The 24,107-nt window shown below is 35.1% G+C and overlaps 3 protein-coding genes across 3 annotated transcripts; 2 read left to right on the forward strand and 1 right to left on the reverse strand.

Annotated features, from left to right (window-relative positions):
* Positions 1 to 44: 44 nt before the first annotated feature.
* LOC135685618 (uncharacterized) lies at positions 45 to 14,311 on the reverse strand. Its single transcript, XM_065201604.2, has 12 exons — positions 14,038 to 14,311; positions 7,902 to 8,157; positions 6,957 to 7,020; positions 6,238 to 6,363; positions 5,864 to 5,913; positions 5,429 to 5,521; positions 4,011 to 4,211; positions 3,567 to 3,645; positions 2,696 to 2,767; positions 1,914 to 1,994; positions 1,566 to 1,644; positions 45 to 338 (listed from the first exon to the last, which is right to left on the reverse strand). The coding sequence occupies exons 1-12, from the start codon at positions 14,204 to 14,206 to the stop codon at positions 229 to 231; spliced, it is 1,380 nt and encodes a 459-aa protein (XP_065057676.2). The 5' UTR covers positions 14,207 to 14,311; the 3' UTR covers positions 45 to 228.
* On the forward strand, positions 9,376 to 13,845 carry LOC135685617 (uncharacterized). Its single transcript, XM_065201603.2, has 4 exons — positions 9,376 to 10,261; positions 10,690 to 10,879; positions 11,455 to 11,899; positions 12,964 to 13,845. The coding sequence occupies exons 1-4, from the start codon at positions 9,717 to 9,719 to the stop codon at positions 13,164 to 13,166; spliced, it is 1,383 nt and encodes a 460-aa protein (XP_065057675.2). The 5' UTR covers positions 9,376 to 9,716; the 3' UTR covers positions 13,167 to 13,845.
* A 3,382-nt stretch (positions 14,312 to 17,693) lies between the features above and the next one.
* Positions 17,694 to 24,077, forward strand: LOC135685486 (uncharacterized). The gene is made up of 9 exons (XM_065201449.2): positions 17,694 to 17,854; positions 18,197 to 18,258; positions 20,030 to 20,075; positions 20,354 to 20,410; positions 20,901 to 21,011; positions 21,255 to 21,348; positions 22,157 to 22,230; positions 22,661 to 22,771; positions 23,538 to 24,077. The coding sequence occupies exons 1-9, from the start codon at positions 17,795 to 17,797 to the stop codon at positions 23,610 to 23,612; spliced, it is 690 nt and encodes a 229-aa protein (XP_065057521.2). The 5' UTR covers positions 17,694 to 17,794; the 3' UTR covers positions 23,613 to 24,077.
* The last annotated feature ends 30 nt before the right edge of the window (positions 24,078 to 24,107 follow it).

A 24,107-nucleotide genomic window follows, 5' to 3' on the forward strand; every position in this document is an offset into this window, starting at 1 on the left:
GTTTGGCAGCATAGAAACAAACTACACAGTAAAAATACACTAACTTTCTATGCTATTTATCAATGAAGATATGCTTTAGTGATTGCTCTTAGAAATAACTACAACATGTGGACGTTAGAAAACATTAAATATATTTAAAAAATACGAATTTTGCAACAGCCAAAACTAATATAAGCATTGAAAATACCACATTGATTTTGCTCCTAACAAAGTCTGATGACCATACCTTCACAATTCATCTTTAGTGGCAGTGTTTTCTTCCTCGTCATTTTCAGCAGATTTGTCACCCTCTAATGTTGGCTCCTTTAAAGAGGCCTCAAAGTCATCTGTTGATAATCCTAAAACAAATAAGTCAATGGTTATCTGCTATAAAAACAAGAATGTGCTTCGGTGGAGAGCTGTTTAAGATTACTTTGTAGGTCCTTAAGGGGGTTCTATTCCTAACTGCAAAATAGAATTTTTTGGCCAAACCCCATTCAAGGAAGGCATTGTTTAAACAACCCTCTGAGTGTGGCAATGATCATTCAAGACCTAAAGCTCAAAGACTCAAAGCAATGATCATTCAAGTCCCACAAAATGATTATCCCAATCCAACAGTATAATTACAATAGCAGCACAAAATGATTATCCCAGTATCACAGAATAATTGTCCCAGTCTCACAGAATAATTTTCTGATCCCCACACAATGATTAACACATTCCGACAAAATGATTATCACATTCCTACAAAATGGTACTCCTATTTCCAAAGAATGATTATTTCAGTCTCACAGAATGATTATCTCATCCCCACACAATGCTTTTCCCATTCCCACAGAATGATTTTCCCTGCCGCACAAAATGATTAACAAATTCACAGAATGATTATCGCATTCCCAGAGGATGATTATCTGAGTCTCACACAATGATTATTGCATTCTCACAGAATAATTATCCCATTCCCACATTATGATTATCCCATTCCCGCATTATGATTATCCCATTCCCACAGAATGATGTTCCCAGTCCTACAAATTGATTATCCCACATTCTCACAGAATGATTATCCCATCCCTACACAATGATAAACATATTTCCAGAGAATGATGTTCACAGTCCTACAAAATGATGCTCCTATTTCCAAAGAATGATTATCCCATCCCCACACAATGATTAACATATTCTCACAGAATGCTGTTCACAGTCCTACAAAATGATGCTCCTATTTCCAAAGAATGATTATCCCATCTCCACAGGCTGATAATCCCATTCCCACAGAATGATTATCCCAGTCTCACAGAATGATTATCCCATCCCCACACAATGATAAACATATTCCCACAGAATGATGTTCACAGTCCTACAAAATGATACTCCTATTTCCAAAGAATGATTATCCCAGTCTCACAGAATGATTATCCCATCCCCACACAATGATTATTGCATTCTGACAGAATTATGTTCCAAATCCTACAAAATGATTATCCCAGTCTCGCAGAATGATTATCCCATCCCCACACAACTGCTCAAATCTCTTTTTTTACAGACAAACAGACTCGTGTTGGCAATTAACAGCAATTGCTTACCTTTGTTTATAGCCTCTATCAAATCTTCGCAATAGTCTTCAACTGACGCAGTTAAGCGGCTGATTTCAGTATCTAATTCCTGCAATAGAATATCCATCATACTTTATAAGAATTGCCTATGATTTACAAGACATTTATTCAAGCATTTCTGTATCCTACTTTCCCGTTGCTTTCAAGTTACTCAGTAAAAAACCGTAGCCTTGACCCTTAATTCAATAAAGTGCGCACCTAACCACTAAAAACAGGTCTAAATTTTCACTGGAAAGATTTTTAAAACAAGACCCATTATCAAGTAACACCTCAAAGTAGTCGACCTATAAATGCGATAAAAGTATAGAAGAAGTTTACCTCGCTACCAGACTTCTCCATCTCATCGAAATCAGCGGTTTCGAGCTTTGAATTCTTGTCTGCATCAAGAATGTCAAAAAGCTACAAAAAAAAATTAGTCAATTCACCTTAAAATATTTTTTGAATATAAAGTTCTTAAATTTATGCCTATTAAACTTCACATCAAACCATACTTGCCCATGAAGTTCTGACCACAGCCGACATAATAAACTTTCTTAGACCAACGAAAGAATTTTTAAATTGCGACAATAGCCAACAATCAACTTTTATAACTAGCAACGTTTATCTATCATGTTTTTTTCAAAAGAAAACAATAGGCCAAGCAATCAATATAAAATAAAATTGTAGTAAAATAGACTTCATAAATGATAAAAGTTCGGCTAACTTTATAAATCGATTTTGGAGTAAAGGCGCCCAAGGCCCTTAAAATACAATCTGCTTGACCTTGAACTACAAAATCAAAATTACCTTTAGTCTAATCAAAGTCGTTCAATTGAAATCTAAAATTCAAATAATCAAATCTTCATAGAGTAACGAAAAAAAGTCTTTCTCCCAAAGTATCCAAGTTGTATTTTTTTCAGATAACCAAATCAATTTGGAAATCGTCTTCTAAGGACCAAATTCTGAAAAAAATCCTTTGGACCCTAAACTCATATTTAAAAAGCCACTCCAAAAAAATTAAACTTGCAGCAACAGCAGAACAACATGATAGAATAAAAATTTAGAATTATGCTTTAAATTATGTATACTTGATTGACTAATGTCACTAACGCGTAACTTACAGGTCTCACTACTTCAGAGAATGTCTCCAAAGTAGGCTGTGATGAGATATCAGCTTTTGTCAGAGCTCCGTCCTACAAAAACATGGTAAAAAAAATTCTAATCACCATTCTGTTTGTTATTTCTAGTTTATATATACAAAATGGAACGGTTGCTACTCAGCAAAGAACCGTCAACAAAGGTGTGTTAGCGCCATGTGCGTAAGCGTGTAAGGCTTTATCTTTATGTTTAAAACGTTTACCAGCTATTCCTAGTCTTTGCAAGTCATGAGGTCAAGGGACTATGTGAGAATACAACTGTATGTTTTCGTGCTTGTAGTCAAACCAGGAAAAACTTATCGTCATTCCCTACAGCGAATGTAAAAATCTATTTGCACTTTTCTCTAGTGTGTGTCATGATATGCCAATGTTCAAGGTGGGTATGTTTCGATTAAGAAATAGGACGTTTTATGTCCATCACTCACGACTTCATTTTATAACCGGGAATCAGGAAGTTACTTGCGCAATCGAAAAGTGATATGCAAAGCGCGAATCCAACTATATAATGATACTTATACATTAGAATATGCATATACATGCTTAAATACTATACATTATACATAGAAATATACACAGAAAAGAAACATTATCATAGCTCACTTATACTTGCTGCCCGACCGGTTATAATTTACGAGTATTTCGATAACCTGCTGTTTAGTTAATGGCCTTCGAATGCCGTCTAAATTATCAACCTGTCCTTTTAACAAATATGTCCGGACAAACAGCATTTGACAATCAATGGAGCTGAGCGTGTTGTACGTATCTGCATTTGAGACTGGTTGGATTCATTTAACATTAAGAAAAGTCGTAGATAAACAATACTAAATACTCTTACCCTTTTGACTTTCTCGACAAAATCATCAAAAGTAAGCGATTTGTCTTTGGCATCATCAAGATAGGCTTCAAAATTTGCGCTAGAATCGAAAAATCGTTGATGGTTAAATTGCAAAAAAGTCCTTAGGAGGCATAACAAAGATACAAATAGCTTACACTACGATCTTAGCCTTTAGGTCGTTCCGGTAATCAAACAAGAAATAAGGTATAGTCTATTGGATTCTATTGAAACAAACAGCTTTCAAAGTTGATAATCTCAAATAATCGCATCCACGACTTCTAATTATCCGTTATAATATTCTTTCAGAAAATTCACTTTACAAACAGTAATAGGGACAGACATATACGATTGACTGTCATGTGTGCGGTTGACTATTAGATTCGGGTCCTCCTCATAGACACCTATGCTGTGCTAATACAACCAATCGAAGATTTCAAGACTCACATTTGGTTTTCCTCCTCCACTGGCCCCTCTGAAGTCTCCTTCTTTTGGCGCTCAAGATCAGAGAACTTGTATTTATCAAGTGTAGCTTCTTCTGGTGACAATCTACAGTCCTTGGGTTGGTGATTCAACTTGTGCTGAAACCAAACATTTACAGCAACGTTCATTCCATTGTCATTGCTCCACGAATTCACCTGGTGAAACCTAAACGAAAGAAGACAGTTTACTGTTTTAACTGTTTGAAAACAAATTATTGACCTCAACGAGGTTTCTAAAAACAAAACAAAAAATATAAACACAACACCTAAACAGCGTTGCCTTATCAGTTGGCTGAAAAAAGATAAACGGATCTTAGTTTATCTTTTAAAAATATATATGTTTCTTATATCTAGTTTACAAAATTAAAGTTGATAATCCCTCTCAATACAACATTGCCAATTCAACAAAAATACGTTGGAATTTGCAAAGAAAGGGCGATGGATTTTTGTAAAAACAAGGGAAGCTTTGCCAACAGGCAATGCACTTCAATATGAAATCACAAGCAAGCATCAGTAGTTAATTTTTAGAAATTGGACCAAGCTAACAAAGGAAAGAGTTGAATTTCAGATAACTGAAGTCTCTAATGGCAAGAATGGGCCATCTTTTCATTTTAATTGTACAAGAAGATCTGTATCCGTACCAAAAATGGTAAAAGTGCTACGTTAACAGCTGAGAACAAGAGGAAACAAATCTCTAAGGATCCCTATGGATTAGCAACATGGCAATCCTAAAGACGGAAGGAGCACACTGGGATTTTGTGGAGGAGGTTTTTAGCATAGGACTTATCATATCAAATGAAGATGGAAAACACGATAAAATCATGTTTTAAAAAAAACAAGCAGAGAATGCTGCTACTGTTGTAAAAAACAGCAGGAAATTATTGAAAATACCCAGAGAAAGAAGAATGGTTTGAAAAAAAGCAATCATTCCAAAACATACTGAATATTTTCGTCTGATAGTCTTCAGAAAATCAAATGTAAGAACAATGATCGAAAACTCTAAGCTAGTGAACAAATATACCCAGTTGTGAATCAGAATAGAAAAATCGAAAACGCAAGCACGACCAATAACAGGGTATATATATTTCCTTACTTAAAGATTTACATCCATATTCTGACGTTTCATACTCTGAAGAGTGCCAGGCAAACAGCCAGACAGCTTTGTGGTGTGTAATAGAACAAGACAAGAAGGCACGAAAATCGACGAAAGAAAAAAAACAAAATGAAGAATTTGGTGTTTGATGGTCTGTACTCTGAATTCATACACAAGGCCACGGGACTAGCAGCCTAGTTGGGAGCTTTTATACAAAGCGAGCTTTGTTAGGAAGCTAGCGGTACATTAGTGTATTGTAGATTGAGTTTTCATAGGACAAACTGACGTACCACTTGTACGGGATAAACAAGCAATCTCCTTCTTCCATTGTTGCATTAATGTATTCGACTTCTCTCATGCCAGGATATTTTACAAAGTCTAATCTAAAATGGAAAATATGTGTCCAATATCACTGAAAAAAGTTTCGTAAGAGACTTAACAAAATGAATGGGAGGGGCTCCAGTTTTTATTCTAAGTCAAGAGGCGTGTGTTTTGTAATCAGCAAGTACCGCTAAGTTAATAGATAGTTCACAAGTGATGATACTTGTTCATAACTCTTATTCACAATAGGTTTAGTTTACTTCGTCATAAGCTTTGTTTGAAAGTTTCTACAAAAAAAGAAAAAGATAACAAGTTTACCACCTTTTTATCAAACATAATCGGTATATAAAGAACAAATTTTCGCTGCCGTTAAAAAAGGCGGCAAAGGAAGCCTATAAACATACTTATCGACGTCCATGTCTGAATAGCCTCCCTCTGGTTTGTCGATATTAACCTGAAAGGTGGTAAACGAGTATTAAAAGTTATATCTTAACAGAAATTCCCAAAAGTAAACGCGGCAAAGAAGAGATACATAGTTATTTTCAACATATGTTTTACAGTTGGAGTTAAGCGATAGTCGACTTATTGAGGTTTCACTGTAGATAGTAATCAATATTTTCACATCTAATCCTGGATAATACATTGCAAATGAAGGTGATTTTTAAAGACAAAAGGTTAATGCGTTGGGTTAATACCCTTCCAAAACTGAAATGGAAACCTGGGAGTTTGGAATTGTAGAGATTTTGTTTACTTGAAAACAGATTCTTTCACTTCCTACCTTGGTTTTGTATTTATTGTAGTCAATGAATAGCAACTGCTTTTTGCCACGCAACAGGCAGTTTATATTATCAACATCGTCGTTATGTAGAACTGATTTTGTCCCACCAGAACTGAACCAAGTCACCTAGAGTTTAGAAAATGACAGGATTTCAAATATAGAACAGGAATTGACATGCTGAGTGAGAAAATCTTGATTTGAAGATGCAGTTTAGAATACAAAAAAAATCGTGAATTGAAGAATTGTTATAAAATTGTATGTCCACACCAGTAATCATGTATAAACAATATAAATGTAGGAAATATTTAAATTGCCTTTCTATAGAACATGTTACAAAAACGAACAAATCTGTCGGCAAAAAATTGCAGCTTGTTGTTTCAAGACGTATGCTTGAAAGCTTGAAGGTTTCTCAACTACGAAAGTAACTAAAGCTGAATAAAACCTCTTGATTTATTCTTAACAGTCCTTGATATCTGAAATTCTGGAGATCAATTGCTCTTCTCTACTTTTCACTTTGCTCCTGTTGTTCTTTCCAATAGTGTTTAACTTGCAAATGCAAGAGACTGCAACTCAACAAGGGAGGCTTGGGAACTACATACTCTTTTTAAAATCTCATCAAAACCCATTACTGCCTACATACATAACTACAAAAATACATTTTAAAATGTTTCTATGAAATGACACTGCAATTCAGAACAGATTATAAGATTTATGCTTACCGTATCGACAAGCATTTTTCTTGTACTTTCGCATCTAAGGGGAGCGGGCAGTCGAAGGTCCTTTCTAGGAGAAAAATGGAATGATACCAGGAGGATGAAAAGGAAAAACCAGAAAGCTCCTGAAGCTTTTAATATATATATATATATATAAGAGAAAAAGCAAAATGTTAAAAAAATAAATGAAATTGAAAACGAATGTTTATCTAGAGGTGAAGTATAACAACAGACGAAACTTTACAAATTTGGACTCAAGAACGAAGTTGCTTTGGAAATTGTTCACCATGCCGGATACATATTGATGTGCAAGAACCCAAACAATATTTGAAGAAAGAAGATTATCCTGAAGAGTATTTAGGTCTTGAAAATATCCCCATTTAGGCCAAGTTTATAGCATTTCTTTGCTTCCGGGAACACAATTACAGAAACAAAACTGTTATTGGCAAAATCCCTCTATCGAGAGTAGGCAATATCAATAAAAACTTAAATGTAGACCATACTACGAGCTGAATGTATCAGAGAATAAAAATGGCAGTTCTTAGAAGCTTTAAGGATAACATACATGTTGATATCAGTCAGTAAGTGCATGTTGAAAATAGAAGAGAGGGAGAGAGGCGTATCTCTTTTTCCGGCTCAGAGTTTGAATCACAACATTTTATCCATGTCAAAATCTGCGACAGTTAATTTGTCAGATATTTTTGCAATAGTCCTATGGCACTTTAGAGTCTCTGATATCGTTATACACAGATTAGCTGCAAATATGTTTTGTTTGGGGCGTAGCATGGAGCCAATAAAATTTGTTTCTAAATAACCCGCTAGCTTACAAAGTTCAATCACCCCAAACAAAACACGGGGCAAGGCTGGGTAGAGCATATCAGTGTCCTAAAACCTACCTTCTGATGCAAGGCATAAACAATTAGATTAATCTAGTTTAAATCAAAGACTTACTGTAGATGTTCAGGCACTCCGTTGACCATGTAAATATCATCCTTTTTGTACCTCTCAATGAACTTCTTCAAGGGAATGTTATACCCTCCTTTCGTTCTATTCTCTTTCTTTCTGTTCTCGACAAAAACCTGGGTTGTCTCAGATTCCTTGTGGGACTTCAAATAATCATCTTCCCATAGCTTAAACGCAGGAGAACTTATAGCGCCGCCCCTGATCAACAACGGTACAGACTTGTCCACATAATTTGTAAAGAAATCTAGAAGACGATAAAGGGATTCATAACAAATATATCAAACGAAACACGCTATAAAATCACGAAATTACAAACACGAAATACATCTCGACTTCTACGACATATTGAAAATCTGCTTCCTTTTTTAATTTCGATTGGTCTTTTGAAATAGTTGGTTGTTATGCGTTTCATGAAAGATGTAAGCTAGCAACAGCAGAAATAGAGAACAAGAAAGCTAAATGTGGGAAAGAACCCGCCGCATTCGTGGCTTGACATTTAATATAGACCTAATAATGTTTTTTCAGTTTTCAAAGGTTGGAATACAACTTCAAGCAGCTGAGTCAATACATTTGAATGAGTCTTGCTTTTCTTAAAGACTTCGTTGGAGTTGAAATTCAAGATTGACACTCAGTAGCTCTGAGGACGCCCAGTATACCGGAACGAAATATCAGTCATCAATACTTTTTTGTTTTCGACATATTCCACTCACAGTGGGTTGCGCTAATCTTTGTTTTCTTCCTTTTATCTACGTCGCCCCAAGTTTTCTTTTGAGCAGTGTTTCTACCGTGACCTTTATACATTTTGCATATTCTCATCTTTGCTTGTAAAAAACACTAGTAGGTAGTTAAAATCTTAGTAAATACCTTATTGATGAAGATTGGACTAGAAAGAAATTGCCTACTGCACTACAATAGGTTTATGGACAACTAAAATTTTCCAATTTCAAAATCAGTAAACTGGGTTGAAATACTTTAATTGTTACCCTGAGTGGCAGAGCCTGAGTGAAAGAGTGGGTCGGTGAAAGACTGGGTCGGTAAGTGTCGGTAAGTGGAAGCCACTGCTCGAGCATCTCTTTCACAGGGGATCTGGTACCCAGGGTATAACATTGCAGACCAAATTTTCATATAATGATGATGTAAAATGTATACTTTGTGCATCTACGTCAAGGAAATCTTGGGTATGTGCGATTTTCTAACGGCGAGTATAATACGGCGAGTACAACTGTATGATAGCACATACCATCATAAACCACCATAAACTGACATATACCACATTATACTGTCCTATACTAACGTATACTACCCAGGACCACTAGACCCAAGTCTTCAGATACAGTATAAGGTATAAATCACAATGTATCACAGAAATGTTAGGGACCCTAAAGGCTCTAAGATCTCTACGAGGAAACAATGTTTTGAAAATTTTCAAACCACGTCTATGTAGCCTAGAGACCGGATGCAAACTATCGTTAGAAAAATATTGGAAATAGAACTTTTTCAAAGCATTAAATACTGTTATGGAAATTTATATACAAAAATTCTCATAAGGGTAAGAAATCTCCATGGAAATAGAAAAACATACATAGAACATTTCAGGTAACCAACGAAACTTCTAATTTTAGGAAGAAAAACATATACAAGACAATGTCCAATCCTAGGAAAACAATATTAGACCATCTGTACTGACAATGATATTGTATACAAAGATCGCATTATTTGAATTTCAGGCACAGTGAAGAGTACTGAAAAATATCTGCAAAGTATCTACGGTGCCTAGATGCAGACAGTTGCCTCTGAGCGAAGATGAAGTTCACAAAGCGTACATCCATCACCCTAATATTCCTGGGAGTCCTGCCGGTTATTCTCCAAGCGTGTGTCAGCACATTCTCACAATTTAAATCGAAACTGTCTGCTGCAAAGTTTGGGGAAGTAATCTGCATCGCAAATGGAGAGCACAACGATTGGATAATGATAGTAAAAAAGGATGGGATTACCATCGTTGGTGAAGAAGGAGGGAAGGTAATCATGAAAGGGAGATCACAAATCAAAATCTACGGCAGTCAAGTTAAGGTTGCGAATTTGACGTTTACAGCACCCTTAAATGTGGAAGGCAACAGACGTGATTTTCCACCACCAATTGTATTTGACAGACGCGCGAAAGATTCCGAGGTTTTTGACTGCGTTGTACAGAACCATTGTGCAAACAGATGGGCACGAGTAAGAGGGGAAAGGACACAAATTCACCATTGTCTGTTTAAAGACAAACCTGCACCTGTAATAGGAATCCCATCAGAAATCATATATGTTGGGGACAAGGAAATGCATGGCATTTCTATTCACCATAACAGGTTTGTAAATGCTAGAAAAATGTACACTTTAGACTTTAGACAGTAGTAGATTTTTAGACAAAATTCCTGAATACATTATGTTTAATTAACTTGCTTCCCCAGAACAGTAGAACGTTGTACAGAGATGTATGTGTAAGAAGTTCATAAAAATGTTCAAAATTCGTTCTAGTTCGTTTATTGCTTTTTCCTTTCTTTTATATGAATTTGTTTTCATTTAACTAAGAGCTCCAATTGGAGAGAAAGATCCCCTTGTTATTCCAAGTAAATATCCTGTATTGTAATACCTACCTTTTTCGATTATCCAGTGTAACATTGTATTATGTATCTTCTATATCAATTATTTGTTTAATTGTTAGTTAAGTGATGTTTTACGTATTCTGAGTTGTAATTAGATATATTTGTCAATGAAAACTGAAACTGAATTTCAGATTGGAGAATTATGACCCTGATGCAAAAGTGATGAAACATAAACATGACGGGGCTGAGGGGATTTATGTCAAGGTTTCAAGAAACCAAGGAAGAGAAACCAAAGACTTTGCAACATCAGTTCATCACAACTACTTTCACAAGATCGATGCTGAGCAAGAGACCATAGGGATAAAGTCTTCTGGAAATGAGGTTGGTTTCTGTTATCAATCTTGGAAAACGTAGTGAATATTGTGAAAATAATGTTTGTAGAAAAAAGAATGAATTAGATTGTGTTTCCGCAAACAAGATTAAATGTAAATATGAGTTTTGCCTAATAGAAAATAAATTTATAACATGATAAATCTTTTAAGTATGAGACAGATTTTGCTTTTTGCTGCATTTTCTAACAAAAATAAAAGATTATTGGTTACAACTTGGGAAATAGGCCCCCACACCCAAAAATCTCAGGACTGTGACACAAGACACAAAGAAATATTACTGAATGTACTTTTGTCAAAAGAGCAGATGTACTAAAAAGGTTAATTTTCTCGTTTTGGCAGACTTTTAAATTAAAACAAATAAAGGAACCCAATATACTGAATAAAGTTGCTAATCAAAAATTATTTATTGACCAATAAAAAACATCACCAAAATCTTAATCTCTTGATATATTTTTGAAGTTGTCACAGTGTATAACTTCTAGTGCTGAGAATCTAAGGAACCAGTAAATGAACTTTGGCTTTGAAAATAGTCTTAATTGGAGCCCAATTATGTGCTTTATTCAGGTATATGAAAATGCAATAGAAGAATGTTTTGGTGGGATTTCACTCCGCCATGGAAAAAGAAACATTGTAACAAGAAACTACATACAAATGAGGCAAACTGGTGACCGTGACAACCATGGCATCACAGCACATGACTCTGACCATCAAATTGTCAACAACTGGGTGATGGAAGCTGGAAGAAAAGCTGGTATACAAGTGACTGGTGGCAATGGTCCTACAGATTGCAATGCATGTCATGTCCGAGCAAAAAATATTCAAATCAAATCAAATGTGTTAGTGAATTCTGCATTAGTAATTGGAAGAAAATATCCAGACAACCCAAAAACAGCAGATGACTATTACAGGCCACCAGAAAACATCAGAGTTGCAGATCTAAACTCATCTTGTAGTTATCCATTTGCAATGATTGGTGGAACTGAAGTCTGCAAAAGCAAATCATTTCTTGGTATGTACTTATATCAAAAAATAAATTTATCCTAAAATGAAAACATAAACAACCTAAAATATATCCTAAAATGAAGTTCTTGTAGATTTTTACTTGTTTAAGATAATTTAATTTTACAAATCGATATCCCAAGCTATAAAATCCAACATCCCTTTTTATATCGAAAATAGAAATTTTTAGGTGTTTGGTAAAACAAGAGGGAAGTTATATGCTTTTTATCTCAATTACTTTTTTGCAATAATTTTTCTGATTTTACAAAAAGCTCTCTGTCAAATATTTTATTATATATTAACTTAAAATAAAACAATATGGATAAGTCCAGATGACAATTTGGATTTACTGCTCTTTGCTACAGCCTTCTTACCTTTGCGCTATGAGACCACATTTCTAGCAAAAAATAGTTGATGTCTTGTCTTAACGGAGATTCTTTTGACTGGCTTTTTGGTGAAGAAATTTTCAAAAGTGTGACAAACTGCCCCCATGGATGAGCTTATGAGGGTAACTGCCTGTCCAACAACAATTGTTAAAGAAGTGGTCTTCAAGGGCCTGAGAGGGGGTATTAGGGTATCAACTGCCCAAAATTTCCAAGCCTGTGACTTTCTAAATGTGTGATAATTACCAATTTTTAAACATTTACAAATTACCAACTATTTGATGTAGTATGAATAATGAAGCAATAATGTGTTGCTTTTGTTATCAATTTGAAAATACCACAATTAATATAGCAACAACATTTTTGCAAATGATCTTCCTGTCTCAAGCAGGCAAAAGATGTTTTTACCATGGCAGTCAGTAGCCTGCACCAAAAATTTGGCCAGTGTGTTGGTGAGGGCTAAGGGGATCACCTGAATGAACTCAAAAGGCCTTCTTTTGGCATTTTCTCAATTCTTTTGCAGTTCAAACCTTATGCAACTAGAAACTACACAAACAAAATGTGTTAAATTCTATCACCCTAAATTTGTTATTTCTAGAAATTGCTAGTTAATGCTATAAATTGGCACATTAATTTAAAACATACTAAAAACTGCCTTTGCTGTAATTGAAATTTACATATCACTTCAAAGGAAACCCAACAACATTTACTGGTGTTAATGAATTCAATGGACCTCAGCTGATCAACTGTGGTGACCTGACAAACATGCAACAGCTTTTCAGCTCTAAGCGCATCATTTGGAAAAATGGAGCCAAGGACCTTGGTGATTATGGAAAACAAAAGATAAAGCAAATCAAATGTGGGGCAGGACCTTCTTGGTACAAGGGCTGCTAAGATATTTACCTTTTTAACAAGTTGATCGAATAGAGGAAATCAACTTTCTATATACATATAAATATATATATCTACATAATAATAATAATAGTATAATAATAAATAATTCTGTATCTAGGCTTAAAACCTTTAAACAAGTGAAAAAAGAAAGAAAAAAGATATCTCATTTTTAATAAAATGAATCAATGTCGGGTTGAGTATGTCAAATGTCTAAGATGATATCAACCTTGTTCTTGAATATATATTTGATGATGCAGCCTCTGCAGTGTATTTTGGAAGGCTGTTCCAGCTGTTCACCATTCTTGCACTAAATAATCACTGTCTTGGGATATTTTTGAAACTGTTTTTATGTCGTTTAAGTGCATGAAATCTCTAAATACATAATATTTCTTTACCGGTTATTTTTCAGAATGTTATTAAAATTCATTATAATACAGCTTGGTTAAAGAAAATATTAAAGTAAAGATAAATTTTCATAAAAAAAATCATGACATCTATTTCCTAGAAATTTCTAAAAAAATTGTTACTGATGAGAAAGTTGTGAGATTGTAAAATTTGACATTGTCATTCATTCAAGGAAAATCTCAAATAAAAGTGTTTTAAGTATATATGCATAGTCTTTATTATCATCTAGCCAGAAACACAACGAAATGAATAAAAAAAAATTTCTTCGTCGTAATTTAATGTATTTTTTTTGACTGTGCCTTTCAGGTTATTTTACGAAACAAAATATGATTACGTTGCATTCCATACAGTCTTGTAACCTAACGAAATATAAATAATAAAAGTCCATTCTTGTACCCAAGAAATACCCAGAACCTCTATCTTTATTGGCTTAACTTTAAAAGTCTTCACTTAGAGTCTTACATACCTTGGGGATCAGGAAATTCTTCAAGCATTGTGACTTTTCCTTGAGGCCGCTTTGAACCCAAGGGTTCCAAATGACCAGGATAGAGCGATGGGTCGTCAGACAACGACACTTCTCCATTACATTTCACCAAGACTATTGACACTAATATTGAATTGAGAATAAAATACATTTTTCAAAATGAACTGCCTGCACCAACTATAAGTTCCTCATCCAGGCAGGCCAAATAGGAAGACTTCTTCAATTTGTTCCTACTATGCCACACGTGTACAACAGCAACAACAATGCACCGGGTCTCCAAGGTTTCTTTTTCCGGAAGGGGATGTGTAATCGGACGAAATTGAACATTTGTTCTTCTTTCTTTTCTACTAGCGTATCCTAGTGTGGTGGAATTACGATTTTACCCGGACAAAAATAATAAAAAGCTGTAATTTGGCAAATAGGTTCCATACGATACTGGGAATAACCAGAAAAAAGCCCCATCAATTGGACATTGGGAATTCCTTATTTGGGCAAACCCCATATGGCGCACTGATCAGCAGGGGATCAAATTTTGATGTCGCTAAAGCCACATTATATGTACATATTCTCAAAGACAGTTTGATGCTGAACAACTTTTATTCAACATACACGCCCATAAAATGTGGAAATAAGTACTTTCTGGTCAAAAATAGCAAATAGGGGGCAACTGGGCAATAGAATGTATACAGTGGTGGCGCCAGGGGAGGGCTAGGGCGCTACAGTCACTACATCGGAAGCATCTAGCCCCCCTATCGGAAGAAAATTTTAGGTTATTGTCGGAGCAAATTTGACAAAATAACGTACGAAAACTGCATATTATAGTCAATTTAGCCCCCCTGTTGGAAGCTCCAACCCCTCTATCGGAAGATTTCTGGCGCCACCTCTGAATGTATATAAGTTTATTTTTGAACAACTTAGTATAAATTAACAAGATCAAAAAATGCGATGATGAAATCCTATCCAACAAGGAGCAGGTTAAGAATCCCGCTAAACATTTTGAAACTTCTGCAATCCGTGTATTATTTTGAGAAAATCTGTGCCCGGCAAGTGTGTAGAATTCCCTCGTTCCGTTGAGAAATTGTCAGATTTCCACAATCTACGACAAATTTCCCTAAAATTCTGTTCTTCCGCAAACACTGATGGCATCTTCATTTGGAGAAAAAGCAAGGATCTACCCTGTGCCTTGCAGACAAATATTCTTGCTGGTAATAACTTCGGGTACGAAGGTCTTTTAATGCAGAACACGGGAAAAGGTGAACCACGTTGAAGTATATATATTTGTCTCAGGATTTTCCAATTTTCAAGTCCGGGTTTCCGTTTTTCATAACTATTTTCCGGGTTTTGGGTCCTAGGTACTCTCAAAACACCCTCTTTTTCATGTGCGCACTTCTCAATTGAAAAGTTTGCAATTTTTGGGATTATACGCAATTTGGAAATTATCTCTTTTTCTGGTAAAGAAGGGCATAAAGGGAAAATTACTGGCCCAGCATTAAGCTGTAGTTTTGTGCAGCCACTTTGAATTTGCACTGAATTTGGCAGTGTCTTTTACGTCTTGGTAACAAAAACTACTAAGATGGAGGATGTCAATGAAAAAGGTTGAAAAACCTTTTGTCAGAATTGAAATCTTCATCTTTGAATTAGTTTATAATGAAAAAATAATGTTGTTTGGACCGTTCGGTCGCGAGTTACTTTGTTTTGAATATTTAGATATTTCTTTAGATTTGACCGGAATTTGCTGCTGCAGTAAAAAAATTTCACTAGAGTCAGCCCGGGCTGAGTGGGCTCAGGTTGTGTCAGCCCAGGCTAAGTGGGCCCGGTTTAAGTCAGCCCGGGCTGAGTGGGTATTATCATACTTTATCTTATTCACACACTAAGATGATCTTGCATCGATAGAATCTGCGATATAAAATGAAAATATTCAGCAAGAGGATCAGCCATTTTTCCGTGCGCTTTTCAATATTCACTCGTCCCACTTTTTTCTGCCCAATCACCACTAAATTTGCATATTCTAAGGGGACGTATGTTAAATAAAAGTTATTCAGCATGAAATTATCTTTCAAAAGATGTACATAGCGGTATTTTTCCAGACAAGTGTAAAATATCAAGGGTAACCTCTATTTTCAAGTCTGGTTCTGAAGGTGAAATGGGTAATTATAGGCCTATATCCGTGCTATCTGTATTCTCGAGGTTGCTGGAAAGATTTGGGCACGACAAATGTTTGATATATTAAAACAATTTTCAATTCAAAAAGATTTCGCAGAAAAAGCCCATAGATAGAAGCCCGTAGATAGGCATGATATTACAGTGTGTTTTTTATGATTTGTTTAATTCATTCACGAACATTTACTAATATGTTAGAACAAATTAACGAAACCTAAAACAGTTTGTTTATCCTAAAAATATAAAACTTTGCAAAGATATATTACAGATAAGGTCCAAAATATATTCTAACCAATTCCACATGTAAAACAGCATCAGCAAAAACTTTTGCTACAACTGCTATTAAGGGGTACACGGACAATTTTTTCAATGGCTTTTGAAGTATAGCGGCAGCGCTCGTTTTCAAGAACCAGTTGTTATCCCTGTTGCACCATCCGTTTGCACAAACGAGAGAACTTTCAGTGCTGCTAAGGGGGGGGGGGGGGTGAAAAACTACCTTGCAATTCCATGTCTAGGGATCGATTAGACGATTGCATGATGTTGGTTAGTGAAGAGGACCTCGTTGATAGGTCACAGAAAAGCACTCATGAATTTCGTACATAGTGCAATTTGTTTTGTGTCAATGAATCACAAAGTATCGAATTAATCGCACATAGATGTTTTCTCTGGTGCGTCGCAAGATACTCATCTCGGTAACAGCTGTCGATTAGGAGAGCTACATAATCTGTATTCTAAGTTCAGCCCATTGATAATACCTTCTTTGCACGATGCACCACTACACTGATTGTGTAGTTGTGTTCAATCGGTTTCATAGAAACAAAATATTGATAGTAAGAATGAGGAAGGGTGAAAAAATGCAGCCTTGTTTGTCGCAAGTTGCAACGTTAAACTTCCTGAGAAACCACTGTGTATTTTAGCTCAAATTCTCTGATCATATCTTGTAATGTGGAGCCATGATTTTTAATGATAAATGTATGTAGTGCCGGGACTTTCATCAAGGAATCTGCAAAATAAAAAAGGCCTGCAAATTCAAGGACTGGTGGATCTAGCCTGCGTGATGGTCTGGGACGCAGGCTAGGTGGATCATGCTTTTCAAGTCATTATGTGCTCAATACAGTTTTTGATCTTTCTGAATTCTATCACAGGACCCACGCCACAGGGGGGCATGGCTCCACTTTTCTTGCTAACTTCAGTTATCAAATCCCCTTTTAGGTATTAAATAGGTAACCCCCGTTTTGCCCCCCCCCCCCCCCCACTTCAGAATGGGTGGCGCGGGGCGGGCCCTGCTATCTTTACTTTAGTTCACTTTAAACATATGAGAGTATATTTTCTTAAACATTGGCCATCGTTCTGCATACATGTAAGAGAACATTTTTTAGCTTTTACAGTTCGCAGCAGAAAATTAGTTTTATAACCAACTGTCGAAGAAAAAAGCAAAATAGTACTCGAGCTCCTACTGTGCTTCTGCGGTGGAGACACAATTTACAGCCTCCCTTTCAGTTCACGTGGAAGCCATGTTGTAGAATTTTTGTACTAGAACTGTGTTGTAGTGTATAACAATTTTTTAATTTGGCTCAAAATGTCGTCACTAAAGAATGCACAAAAAAGTCATCAGAAGAAATATAAAGAAAGAGGCCAGGTATAAATATTTATTTTTTTCATGAAAAGGCCAAGTTTTCCTTAGAATCGTCGTTTACCTGTTGGATCTGTCGTCTAAACCGTAAACGCAATCTCATCCTCCATTTTCACTATTTCTTTGATCGAGTTATCCTTCTCTTGTGAAATCCAATCTTCAACGTTTTCTCGATTTCAAACACGCTACAAAGCCTATTGTTAACTCTGAACAGTTGACTGATGGGACGTAGTGCCTTTAATGATTTGTAGAACCTGGTTTTCCATTTATCTCATGATCTGATAGCTATCCCTACCTATAAAAGCTTTCATTGCTAAAGCTTTACAACACAAAGCTTTCCATTTTTAGCTATCGAGTAGAAGACATCTTGGATTATTGGAAAAACACAAAGATTATGTGGCAAGAGCAAGGTGATATATTGTATTTTTAAATGTTCATATGTAGCTATGTTCAAGGTTTTAGTTCACTGGTCTGTCACAAAGTGCCCCTGGACCATGGGCAAATAGACATACCGTATTTTCTCTAAAGAATGCAGCAGCATTCATTACTTACTCCAACTTTTTGGTGCGGTGTTTAAAAGAAGGCAGTGTTTATCAGAAGGCAACTTTTAATAGAAAATCAATATAAGATAAAAATACAACATGTTTTATTTTTTCCTGAAAACGTGTAAAAAAATGGTGTGAAAATTTTTTTTAAAGTTCTCAAATTGTGTGAAAATTTTTTCAAAGTTCATAAAAGATGTGTTCACATTATGGAAATGTCAAGGAATGTCAATATCCCTGTCTCTATCCAAGTCCTTGTCTATATGTAGAACTGTCATGGCTTCAAACTATTTGTCAAACTGTGAAAAGCTTTGAAAAACACACTTCAAATAATGTTTTATTTTTCCCAAAACCACGTAATAAAAATTGCATGAATTTTTTTTATATTTCACAAAAGATGTGTTCACATTATGGAAATGTCAAGGAGTATCAATATCCCTGTTTCTGTCCAAGTCCTCAGTCCTCAACTTTCAAGGCTTTCAAACTATTTGTAAAACTATTCATTACTTCTTGTTTGGTGTGTTGTGAACACTGCGTTTAAAGATGATAGGTTTAAAAAAGGCAGTGTTTGTCAGTGGGTGGCGTTTTTTTCAAATGGTTGGCTGAAGGTGCTGCATTCAATAGAGGGCGGCATTTATCAGAGGGTGACATTAGAGGGAATACAGTAGCTGTATGGGTTTTTGGCCTGTCAGTGGTTAGAAGCAACATTCAGTTTGTTGCTTTTTACAGTCTATAGGGAACTAGCTAGGATTGCAGGCAAAAAGTACACCTTTTTTGTTCTTCTACTGCTATAGCTTCTGTCTGTCACTGTATTTTTTTATCCATCAACCAAGCCAGCCCATTTTTGCTACTGTGTATGTTTAAGAGCCTTGAAAGGTCACTCACCACATGCTTCGTGAACTGTGTGAGAATAATAATGCAACTAACAGGTTGTCGTAAGCAACATATAAAGAACATATAGATAAAACAAATGCACAACAATACAGATACGGAAAGACTACAATAGGTACAACCATTAAGGAACATTGTTCAGTGTGAATGATTCCAAATTAGTACAAATTGTTAAAAAGAAGACCATTAAAGTACTATTGTAGCGATAAAGTATTTACTCTGTTTATAGTGATGTTAATTTAAGCTGTTTATCTCAGCTTTACATTGCTACATTGCGCCATGCTTACTCAGCCTCTCTCGTTTCTTAATCTAGAACTTTCCATCTCCATTACATCATCATTACATCATACCCACACATCCTTCGTCAGCAGATTTATTTTTAGAGTTTAAGTATAAATAATCGTAGATCAAGTTAGTAAGCTCTCTTGAATTGAAGCAAACAGAGCTCGATTTTCTCTACGCGTCTTCTCAACACACCAACGGGTGAGATCGTTTTAATTTACTTTTTGTTAATAGTTAAAACAGTCCTCATGATCATTGCATTTTTTGTCATTTAGAGCTCAATTATGTTTTTTGTTCAGGAAAAGTTATAAATGCAGGCATAACTTTAGGTTACAAAAATGATTAACATTAAGAGTCAAAATCATAATCACCAAGGATGCAGGTATTTTGTTATTTCATATAGATCTTTTAAATTTAATTTTGTTTGTGGATATGTTATCTATTCTTGTATTCACTTAATTCTCAGGGACTACCACAAGAAAGAAAAACAGCTAAACATATTAAGAAAAAAGGTGATTCTTTTATCTAAGTAGATTTTTCACTGTATTCTGGCTATGAAAATGTATCCATGTTAAATATTTAGTGACTTAAGTGGCATTTTATTTATTCAAATACACTAGTATAGTTTTTGTTTATGGCCTTTTTGCTGGCTAGATTTACTGAGACTTCTAATTCTTTATTGTTTCTAGCTTCCCAATAGACTTTCTTTGATCATGGATATTTTTATGAACAACTGATATGGTTGTGTATGACTGTGTAATTAATAATGTTGCAAGGTTGGTTTCTCTAGGCCAGTGAGAAAAATCCAGATGAGTTTTACTTCAAAATGATCAGTCAAAAGACAACGGTTTGTTGCAATTTTTATTTTCTGCTGCAATTTGTTGCAATTTTTTCTGGTTTGATAACATTTCTATTCCTTGTATAACGTAGATATAACTATTCAACAGTTGCCTGATGGTTGCTTGATGATAAACATGAAACTCGGAGCTGTTGCTTAAAATTGCTCTGGACTATGTACCAAACAGCACATGCAGCTATTCCTTTATGGCATGAAACACTTAATGACAGACCTGTAAACCAGTGGCGGACACTTGGGGGGGTGAGGGGGGAACCACCCCCCCCCCAATACTTTAGAGGACAATGGTCTTTTGTTCTAAAACAATGGGAAATGTGATGTCATCTTATTAAAACAATAGGCTTCCCCCCCAATATTTGATCAAGTGTCCGCCCCTGCTGTAAACAGTAGTTTTTATCATGATTCCTCCAAGATTAATTATTTTGTTCTCATTTATTTTTCATGATTCAAGATATATTTAGCTTTTTTTCTTCTCTTTCAGGATGGGGTACACACAATTGTAAATGAAAAGAAATATACAGCGGAGCAGCTTAAGTTAATGAAAAGTCAAAATCTGAATTATATCAATTTTAAGAGAAATCTGGAGAGAAAGGTAAGTTGATATCATTTTAACATATCTCTCAATCTGTGACAGCATGTTGATATGGCTATAACCTGTTTACATTCAGTGAGTTTGTTGAATTCAACAAAGATCAATTTTTGAATGAATTGTTTCTATAAATCTTAGTTTATAAAAGTCAATGAAATTGCACCAAAATATGTAATTGTTGAAGACTCTCTTATTTCTCTTTTTGTGATTTATTATTATGAGAATAATTTCTAAAAATGATTTTAGAAAATTGAGAAGCTACAAAATGAGTTGCATATGATTGATGATGTGGCAAATCATCAGAGAGAACACGTGTTTTTTGTTGACACAGAGAAAGAAGGTACTTTTGTACAGCATTAACTATCAAATGCAGCTTTATTTTTACATTAAACCTTTGTGTTCTTATGCTCACAAATTTCCTTTCCAAATATATATATATATATATATATATATATATAGAAATTTGTCTTTTGATACTTCCGTAGCACAGTGCTCAATACGTTAGCACGTAGAGCGTGATATATCATAGATTGAAGAAAGTGAAACTACATGGTTTATCTCTACAAGCCTGTTTCGTGAGTAACTCACTCTTCAGGAGATGTGAGTTACTCACGGAACATCTCCTGAAGAGTGAGTTACTCACGAAACAGGCTTGTAGAGATAAACCATGTAGTTTTACTTTCTTCAATCTATGATATATATATAGAAATTTGTCTTTTGATACTTCCGTAGCACAGTGCTCAATACGTTAGCACGTAGAGCGTGATATATCATAGATTGAAGAAAGTAAAACTACATGGTTTATCTCTACAAGCCTGTTTCGTGAGTAACTCACTCTTCAGGATATATATATATATATATATATATATACATATAAATACCATTTGAGATTATTGTATTTAATTGAAAAAGGAAATTTTATGCAAACATCTCATCTCTAATAAGTTTAGTTTATAGGGTATCATGTACCTTATTCTAAGCCTTTCCTTTTCGACTGAATGTCGAGATATGTAAAGTTGGTACATGACCATTCTTATGCTCTTTTCTATCAAATGTTTGCTAGTTTATTGAGAATTCATTAGGTTTTAATAGTCTGAAACCAATTATCCAATTGTTTGCTATGTTACAAAATTCAATTTTCATTTCAGCAAAGAAATTTAGAAAAAAGCAAGCAACAGCCAATTCAAATGAATCAAAAGACGTAAAACAAAGAACTAATGCTGTGAGTTGATTTAGAAGGGAATGTTTTTATTAGAAATAACAGTTATTTAGTTCCTAAGATTTCTCTAGCGTAAAATAACAAGAAAAAGTTTTGTTGTCCTACCTAATTAGTCCTATTCTTGCTATTGTACTTTCTATTGTACTTCCCTTTTCAAATTAGTGGGACTTGGTAGGTCTGGCAATGTATAATTTTCATCTGTCATGAGAACCCGGATGATTTTTTTCCTGTCTTTGATTTTTTTTGAAAATATAAATATGTGCTTAGTACTTAAGTAAAACTGGGGTTATTCAGCAGTAACTTTAGTTGTTGATCGATTTTAATCGTAAACCTCTCACATTAAGTTTTTTATTCTCTATTTATGCTTTGTAATATGTTTGCAAAGATGCCAATTCCAAATGTCTATTAATAGTGGGATTCATTTCTATTTTAGAAACCCGAAGGAAAGAAAAAGCGTGCATATCGTCTTTTAGAACAGCGAATTCAGAGGGAGCGACAATTGGATGAATGCCGAAAAGGACTAGAGCTGCAGAAAAATTTGATGGTATGTCTAGATGGATTGCTAAAATTTAAACTTTAATTAGAAGCCCTTTGACACCGTCTGATAGAGGGGAAGATCATGGACACCGCCCTTTGACTGTCCCAAATTTTTTCGTTAGTCATAGTCATGGAAAAACAACTTCAAGACTTCTCCTGTGTACAGTAACTTTATGCATAGTATATATGAGTTTATTGTATGAATGTCTCACTTTAAAGGCATTTGACATGCATAAGTACAGCGAATCCGAAAATAACTCGATCAGAGCATGCACGTTTGAAAGGAATTTGAAACTACTCACATGAAACCAGTCTAGGGTTTCGCCGATTTGAAGAAAGGCGGAAACTGTTCACTGTTATACCTGTTTGCCCATCAAAAATTCATACATATTAGTCGGCAAAAAACCAAAAGCTATAATTTCATGTTTGTCATTTAAGAAGACGAACATGTAGTTTGTTCGCATAAATTATACGTGCTGCTCCATCACAAGCTGCAACTCAGACCCGTCTTGTTATACACAACAAGATTTTCAACTCTTGCTTTAAGTTTCAAATCCAAGTTTCAGCCTGAAACTCGAGGTTGCAGCTTAAAGCTGTCCTGATTTACATATTAAAACGTTAGCTTACCCTCTTGCAGATTTAGATGTAAAGCAGATTGACTAGCCCATATAACTAAACTGATATTTTTAAATTTTTGTCAAGACAATGCTTTTGATATTACCTGCTTTCTAGTTTGAATAGTTGGTAAATGATTCCCCTTTTTTCTTTCACAGGGAAAAGGTCGAAGGATTAAAATAAAAAAAGATGGCCATTCTGTTTTCAAATGGAAACCACAAAGAAAGAGGTGATCCAGAGATGAGTTCTGGTTTGCTTCTCCCGTATTGGTTGGTCATTCTTGAAAATGGGTCTCGAAGGACTCTTTTAACGAAAACACCTGAGACAGTCAGAAATCATTCAAGACGATGTGGTCAAAGTAAACGAGCTGTGTTCATTGATTGCTGTCCAGTGGGACTCAGAGTCTGCCACGATAAGACAATCCTGCTCTTTTGGAGCCTGCTTTATAGTTTCTTCTTTCATAGACCTCTAGAACTACTACAAATATCTACAAAGCAGAAGCAGGTACCATTGAAAGTAATTAGTTTGAAGTTGCCTGATGAAGCCGATTGAAGTAGAAGCAGCAAAGTATCTTGTCAGTTTTTCCTTATGTGTTCAAAATATCTTGTCAGCTTTACCTTCTTCGTTCAAAATGTTTTTGTAATTTCCCTTTGAAGCTGATAACATTTCTTTATAATCATTTCATCCATTAAAAGCAATGTATTTGGTCTTTCTCTTACATTGAATGT

The sequence above is a fragment of the Rhopilema esculentum genome, chromosome 15 (genome assembly GCF_057945365.1).
Source record: "Rhopilema esculentum isolate cy_ngs chromosome 15, ASM5794536v1, whole genome shotgun sequence".
Taxonomy (NCBI): Eukaryota; Metazoa; Cnidaria; class Scyphozoa; order Rhizostomeae; family Rhizostomatidae; genus Rhopilema; species Rhopilema esculentum.

Coding starts and splice junctions, on each gene's coding strand:
- LOC135685617 (XM_065201603.2), top strand. CDS start 9,717: ATGAAGTTCACAAAGCGTACATCCATCACCCTAATATTCCTGGGAGTC. Junction 10,880..11,454: donor TAAAGTCTTCTGGAAATGAG/GTTGGTTTCTGT, acceptor TGCTTTATTCAG/GTATATGAAAATGCAATAGA. Junction 11,900..12,963: donor CAAAAGCAAATCATTTCTTG/GTATGTACTTAT, acceptor ATCACTTCAAAG/GAAACCCAACAACATTTACT.
- LOC135685618 (XM_065201604.2), bottom strand. CDS start 14,206: ATGTATTTTATTCTCAATTCAATATTAGTGTCAATAGTCTTGGTGAAA. Junction 3,646..4,010: donor GTGGAGGAGGAAAACCAAAT/GTGAGTCTTGAA, acceptor TTTCGATTCTAG/CGCAAATTTTGAAGCCTATC. Junction 1,995..2,695: donor TCTCTGAAGTAGTGAGACCT/GTAAGTTACGCG, acceptor TTTTTTTTGTAG/CTTTTTGACATTCTTGATGC.
- LOC135685486 (XM_065201449.2), top strand. CDS start 17,795: ATGTCGTCACTAAAGAATGCACAAAAAAGTCATCAGAAGAAATATAAA. Junction 20,411..20,900: donor TGATCAGTCAAAAGACAACG/GTTTGTTGCAAT, acceptor CTTCTCTTTCAG/GATGGGGTACACACAATTGT. Junction 22,772..23,537: donor AGCTGCAGAAAAATTTGATG/GTATGTCTAGAT, acceptor TTTCTTTCACAG/GGAAAAGGTCGAAGGATTAA.